The sequence below is a fragment of the Cebus imitator genome, unplaced genomic scaffold (assembly GCF_001604975.1).
Source record: "Cebus imitator isolate Cc_AM_T3 unplaced genomic scaffold, Cebus_imitator-1.0 Scaffold366, whole genome shotgun sequence".
NCBI classification, from domain to species: Eukaryota; Metazoa; Chordata; class Mammalia; order Primates; family Cebidae; genus Cebus; species Cebus imitator.
In genome coordinates this window covers 1998956-2006733 of record NW_016107681.1, presented here as the reverse complement: position 1 = coordinate 2006733, position 7778 = coordinate 1998956, and the positions used below count along the sequence as shown (strand labels likewise).

Here is a 7778-nt window from a genome sequence, read left to right as displayed (position 1 = left end):
TCCTGCCTCAGCCTCCTGAGTAGCTGGGATTACAGGCACACGCCACCATGCTCAGCTAATTTTTTGTATTTTTAGTAGAGACGGGGTTTCACCATGTTGACCAGGACGGTCTTGATCTCTTGACCTCGTGTTCCACCCGCCTGGGCCTCCCAAAGTGCTGGGATTACAGGCATGAGCCACCGCGCCCAGCCCAATTTTTGTATTTTTAATAGAGACAGGTTTCGCTATGTTGGCCAGGCTGGTCTCAAACTCCTAACCTCAGGTGATCTGCCCACCTCGGCATTCCAAAGTGCTAGGATTACAGGCATGAGCCACCGTGCCCAGCTGCAAATAAATTATTCTTATACAGCTTATTTAGAATGGACTTTAGGTTCAGCACTACTATGATACCTTTTTCTAAGATGTTCTAAGGGCACAATACTTGCCTTCCTCCAGACTACCCTATCCAATACAGTAGCCAGTAGGCACATGTGGCTTTTTAAAACTAAACTAATTATAATTTTACAAAATTGAAGATTCAGGGTGGACACAGTGGCTCATGACTGTAATCTAGCACTCTGGGAGGCCGAAGCAGGGGGATCACTTGAGGTCAGGAGTTCAAGACCAGCCTGGCCAACATGGTGAAACTCTGTTACTACTAAAAATACAAAACAAAAAAATTACCCGGGCCTGGTGGTGCACAACTGTAATCCCAGCTACTTGGGAGGCTGAGGCAGGAAAATTGCTTGAACCTGGGAGGTGTAGGTTGCAGTAAGCCAAGATCATGCCACTGCACTCCAGCCTGGGCAACAGAGCAAGACTCTGTCTGAAAAAGAAAGAAAGAAAGAAAGAAGATTCAGTTTCTCAGTTATACTAACCAAGTTGTCGAATGCTCAATAGCCACATGTGGCTGGTGGCTACATTATTTACGTTGGATAGCACAGACATCGAACACTTCCATCACTGCCAAGAGTTCTATTGGACAACACTACTCTAGAGAATAATTTCCATACCTAAAACTTGATTTAAAATCAGGATGAAAGAAGAAAGGAAAGCCACAATGTGGCCCTCCAGTTCTGAGATGCCTGTAATGACTGATGTAAAGTACACAACTAAAACAGGATGAAGGGCTTGTTCTTTAATGGTGTCGCATTTTTAAAGCAGAAGTGTACTATTTCAGCACTCAGAGTAGCTTTTTAAGGCCTCCATGCTAAGAGATTTCCAGAAATGCTATTCAGAACACTCCACTAATCGCTTCATTCTCTTCTTGGTGCACAGGTCTTTGGAGCCCTTTGTTTAAAAACAAAAATCACCCTTTCCTTCTCATGAAGCTTGCTTTTGTATTTTTCAGTGATTAATAAGGCAGTAGGACTCACAAAAAGTAGACAGATGTTTTTCCTCTGCCTATACATTTTACACTAGAGCTAAAATAACCTAAAGAGACCCTGAAAAAAGAAAAAAAGCTGACACTTCAAAGCGCTGTTTCCACATATGACTAAGACCAAAAACACCATTGCGAATGTAATTCACAATATTTTATAGTCATTTACTTCTCCTCAAGTTAGAGTTGCCAGATATAATATAGGACACTCAGTTAAATTTGAATTTTAGATAAACAATGAATAATTTCTAGTATAAGTATGTCTCATGCAATATTTAGAACATACAGTAAAAAATATATTTGTTGTTATCTGAAATTGTTATTTAACTGCTTGTCTGTCCGTGTTTATTTATTGAACTCAATCTGACAATCCTAATCCAAGGTGAATTTGTAAGTTTTCACTTGGAAATAAGGTTGACACAATCCAAAGACAGTTAAAAACAAATAAAAAATGAGATGGGTTCCCAGGAACCCATTAAAAAGTTTACAATGGTTTTTACCCGGTAGACGTTCTTATGACAAAGTTTTCCCTGGGGAACTAGTTCCTGCTTGTCATTCAGACATCACTTTTAACGTTACTGTTGAGCACTTCCCACGCCATCCACTCTTAAGCGGTTCCCAAGGCTCCTTTATCTCCTTTTAAAATTTTATTTTGTAATGGCACTACTTGATATTTTTCTATTTTTTGTCTGCTTGTTGCCAGTCCCCCCACTACAATGAAAACTTCTTCATGAAAGCAGCGATCCTGTCTCTAATGTTCTTTATTATATGTAGAAGTGTGCCTGACACATACTCTAAATATGGACTCAATACATTTTTGGAGCCTAAAGGCAATATAGGAAATTGCTGTTTAGAACATAGTTTGTGGAAATAGGACTGCTGGATCATATGGGAGTTCTAGTTTTAGTTTTTTGGGAACCTCTATACCATTTTTTATAATGGCTGCACTGCAAGGCTCTAAATGGTTTGAACCCCGAGAGTGTGCCAACAAACAATACAAGGTGGTGTGGAGCAACACACTGTTTTAATGAGCACCTGGGTGCAGATAGGCTGAGGCCTAAAATGATGGATGTGTTCATCGGCTTAACTTAAGTGAGGGCAAGGCAGGGGTTTTACAGTCTCCTATAACTATTACGTGCTACCCGGACGGCCTCTCTCTTCATCTCCTGGCCAGCCCTCTTCTGGCCTGCCCTCTTCTGGCTTCTGCTCTCTTGCTGCTGGCGCAAGTAGTCTTGAGCCTTGGGACTGGGCCTGAGGAGGGAGGAGTTATCGCCCCAGGCTTTCAGGACCCAGGGAGAATCATGTACTAATTTAGATTCCCACCAACAATGTATAGGAGTCCTTCACTCTGCATTCTTGTCAACACTTATCTTTCATCTTTTTAAATAAAAGCCACTGTAATAGGTGTGTGGTGATATCTCATTGTGGTTCAATTTACATTTCCCTAACAATTAGTGATACTCAGCATTTTTTCATGAACTTGTTGATGATTTGTATGTCTTCTTTGGAAAAATGTCTCTTCAGGTCCTTTGCCCATTTTTTTAATCAGGTTATTTCTTTTCTTTTTTTTTTTTTTTTTTAAATAAATAAAGATGGGGTTTCGACATGTTGGTCAGGCTGGTCTTGAACTCCCGACCTCAGGTGATCTGCCCACCTTGGCTTCCAAAGTGTTTAGATTACAGGCGTGAGCCACCACTCCCGTCTTTAATTAGGTTATTTGTTTTCTATTTAGTTGTTTGAGTTCCTTATATATTTTGGATTAACCGCTTATCAGATATACGGTTTGCAAATATTTTCTCCCATTTTGTGGATTGCCTCTTCACTCTATTTATTGTTTCTTTTGCTGTGCAGAAGCTTTTTAGTATGATGCAATTTGATTTGTCTACGTTTGTTTCTGTTGCTTGTGTTTTCAGGGTCATATGTGAATAATTACCAGACCGATGTTACGGAGCTTGATATGGTTTGGTTGTGTACCCACCCAAATCTTGAATTGTAGCTCCCATAATTCCCACATGTTGTGGGAGGGAGCTGGTGGGAGATAATTGAATCATAGAGGCAGTTTCCCCCCTACTGTTCTCGTGGTACTGAATAAGTCTCATGAGATCTGACAGTTTTATAAGTGAAAACCCCTTTTGCTTGGCTCTCATTCCCTCTCTTGCCTGCCACCATGTGAGATGTGCCTTTTGCCTTCTGCCATGATTGTGAGGCCTCCCCAGCCATTGGAACTGTAAGTCCATTAAACCTCTTTTTCTTTGTAAATGTCCCAGTCTCAGGTGTGTCTTTATCAGCAGCATGAAAACGGACTAAGACAGAGTTTTTCCCTGTGTTTTCTTCCAGTAGTGTTATAGCCTCAGAGCTTATATTTAAGTCTTTAATCCATTTTGAGTTGATTTTTGTATACGGTGTGAGACAAGGGCCCAATTTTATTCTTCTGCATGTGAATATCCAGTTTTGTCAATACCATTTGCTGAAGAGACTGTCCTTTCCCCATTATGTGTTCTTGGCACCTCTGTCAAAAAGCAATTGACCATAAACTGCTTTTTATGGTCACAGAAAAGACACAGAAAGACAAATATATGGGTTCATTTCTGGGCTTTCCTCACTGTTTCATTCGTTAATGTCTGTTTTTATGACAGTACCATGTTGTTTTTATTAAAATATCTTTATAACATGTTTTAAAATCACGGAGTGTGATGCTGCCAGCTTTGTTCCTTTTGTTCAAGATCACTTTGTCTATGTGGGGTCTTTGAGGTTCCATACAAACTTAAAGACTGTATTTTTGATTTATGTGAAAAATGACATTGGAATTCTGATAGGGGTTGCATTGAATCTGTAGATCACTTTGGGTAATGTGGACATTTTTACAACATTAATTCTTTCAATCCATGAACATGGGATATCATTCCACTTATTTGTGTCTTCTTCATTTTCTTTCATCAGTGTTTTATAGTTTTCAGTAAACAGGTCTTTTACCTTCTTGATTAAATCTATACCTAAGTAATTTTTTGTTGCTATTGCAAATGTGATTATTTTCTTAATTTTCTTTTCAGATAGCTCATTATTAGTATATTAGGAATGCTACTGATTTATGTATGTTGATTTTATTTTCTGCAATTTTACTGAATTCCTTTATCAGTTCTAACGGTTTTTTGGTGGATATTATGCTAAGTAAAATAACCCAGTCACAGAAAGACAAATACTACATGATCTCACTTATATGTGGACTCTAAAATAGTTGAAATCATAGAAGTAGAGAGTAGAATGATGATTACCAGAGGCTAGGGGATGGGAAGGAAGATAATGGTGAATTGTTGATCAAAGGGTACAAAGTTTCAGGTAGACAGAAAGAATAGGTTTTGAGATCTATTACAGAGCAGAATGATTATACTCAATAATAATATATATTTCACAATAATTTAGAGAGTAAATGTCAAATGTCTCACCATAAAAGAAGATAGGTAAGTATGGTGATGGATATGTTCATTAGCTTGATTTAATCATTGCACATTTAACACATATATCAAAACATCACATTGAACTCCGTAAATGTATAAATTATAATTTATCAATCAATAATAATAATTTTTAAAAAGAATAGAGTCAGAGAAAACCTGGGTTCCAACACAGTTCTGCACTGTCATCTCAAGGATTGATTTCCTCTTCTATAAATGATAATAACAAAAGCTACCTTAGAATTTTGTTGTATTGAATGAGATAATACATGAACATTTCCTTCTGGCTTACTAAAGCTCCTGGCGTAGTGCTTAAAAAAATATTTCTTGACTGATACATGATACGGTACTTAGTATTTTATCTAATACCTAGTAAGCAATCAGTATATTCACCATTGTTACTGATATTATTATTGTCACTCTTGTGGAGGTTGGGAAGAATAAAAGTGAAAATTACCATTTGTGGCTGACAGACCAAGGGGAAGCTGTATACTCAGCTACAGAGATAATACTCCTTCAGGAATACCCAGTTTCAGATAGCAGACATTACTCAGATTACTCTACATCTGATTCATCCTAAACTTCTCTAGGTTGTGAGTGATCAAACCATAGTATATACACAAGGATCTGGGATAGGAGAGATTGTATTTCTCTAAAATTAGCCAATGCCTAGGTTTACTTATGACTGGAAAATTCAGCCATGGCTACCACTGTGGCATCTCATTTCAACTCTGTGACCCTGCAGTCCTGGAATGAGGCCTCATTATGTGGTGTTAGTGTGTCTATTTGAGTCAGTCTGATCTCTGTTGACCTTCATTTATACCCTCCCCCAATAAATAGATACTAGTTCAGAACTGTTTTATTACCTTTTTCTTGAGAAAACACATTTTAACTGTAACCCTGCAAAGCTGAAACCTAATTCACCTTATCTAGGTCCCTAAACAGGCTGTCACTGATGTTTATCCATTTCTTTCTTTCTTGTGTCATCAGGCTGTCATGGTGTCCCTGCTGACAGATTACTCACCTCAGCTCCAGAAGCTTAAATTTTGATGTCGTGATGCTTGTCAAGAAAGAAGCAATGTTCTTCAGTAACAGAATGAGTTGGTTTGTGGGAAAAGCAGAAGAGAATCTAAAAATTAAATCCCTAACACATGGTATGGGTGAACTGTATGATATTGCTTTGCTATTGTGAAACTTTCCTGAAGCCCTTAAGTGCTGATACACTGTAATAAACACTTTGTTTAAACTCTCTAATTCACAAATTCCAAGTTACTTTTAGGTATCATATTCATTATCATATACATTTACTTCAACTAAACATAAAATACTGTGTTCATAATGTATAATGTCTAAGCCATTAAATGTAATCTATGCTTATTACCTTAATAAATTATCACCCACACTAATTTATAAGTAAACATTTACTAGGCAGTCAGCTACTGGTAAATCTGTGGGTTGTGTTCCTGTCCCCCAGGACCAACTAGAAAGCCAAATGATTCATCTTGCAGATGTGGTACAGTGTTCAGGCCAATGAGGTAGACAGACATTCATTTATGGAGGCAAATAATGAAATTCTTAAAAAATAACTATCACTGTGCCCAAACTCTGAAGTTTTTTCCAATAACTTGTGAGAAGGTGGCAGTGGGGTGTCCTTCAAGAGCATGCATCTCTTCTCTGTAATGAATACTTACTGTTACAAGCCATAAGAAGCTTTTGTTAGTAAGTGGTAAAACCATGGATAGCTAGAGTAGCATTTTCTTAGGTTCAAATTCTCCAGCAAGAGCAAGTTAATTTTTTTTTCACGTCTGTGCTTATTATGCATCTACTCACACCACATGCTGAATATTTCCATAAATCTACTACTTGCCACATTTTAGCCAGCCTTTTCCTCTTATTTTTCTTTGGGCTAATAAAAATTTACATTATTTAATTATAATGTAATTACAACTAAATTTCTCTTGTGGGTTACCAACATTTGTATTGTTGAATTATTATAATATAATTTGAGTTTTTTAGTTAAAATGTTAAATAAGTGAAGCTTTTAAAAGATTATACATTTTACACAAGACAATGTAATTTCCTTTATATTCTACCTTTACTATTAGAAAAATGTTTCCAGGCTGGTTGAGTGATATTCTTCAGCAGACAGCTCTGACTTAAATGAGTAAGAAAGGGATGAATTACAAATTAGATTTGCAATGAAGACGCAATAAAACATTTTTTTTTTTTTTGTGGGGGAAAAAGGTTCATGATGTTACAGAAAAAAAATCAAAATTTCCAGTAAATGTCAAAGGTGACATTCATGTCCATGGTAATTTATTGGAAGCACTTAGAAACAAAGTGGAGTTTAGTGGAATATCTTTCAGCAGAGAGAATAAGAATGATTTAACCAGAAGGTGTCATGTGTATTGTGGAAGTCTCACCCTCAAATTGCCTACATAGAAAGAAGTGTCCTTCCACTTACCAATGGTCTCCCATAGTAATGAGCTTCCATCTCATTCCGGGTTATTCTTTGAACTAAATGGATGGTATAGTCTTCTTCCCTCAATTGGAAAGAACTTGTATTAATTTTCTTGCCAAAATATAGTCAATTTTTCCTCAAAAAGCCCTATAGCTTTATTTATTGTGCACATACAATTAACCTCATTCTCAACCCAATTATGTAGGAATTTATTTGCTTTCTTAACTTTTCATCTTAATCAGACATTATTTATATTGTCAGGAAAAAAAAATAGGGGAGGAAAATTCACCCTTAATTTTTTCAAAGCTGTTTTTGTCTCCTCTTTCTTCTTATCTTTTTTCCTATATAACTATTGCAACTCCAAAGTCTAACAAAAACCCTAGAAATAACCCTTGCATCTTTGGTGTACATAATGAATCTTATCACCTAATATAGCTAGCCAAAGAGCTCTTTTCTTCCAGGATTTCTCCACAATAACATTGGGAGTAGAAACCACAAGTGATTA

General features: G+C 37.0%; 1 protein-coding gene across 1 annotated transcript in view; it reads left to right on the top strand.

Annotated features, from left to right (window-relative positions):
• The window catches only part of OTC (ornithine transcarbamylase), a 63671-nt gene extending 57516 nt beyond the window's left edge, over positions 1–6155 (top strand). Inside the window, exon 10 of the mRNA XM_017507009.2 lies at positions 5803–6155. Within this exon, the coding sequence (XP_017362498.1) occupies positions 5803–5862 (60 nt within the window). The 3' untranslated portion in view covers positions 5863–6155. The remainder of the gene's footprint in view (positions 1–5802) is intronic.
• The last annotated feature ends 1623 nt before the right edge of the window (positions 6156–7778 follow it).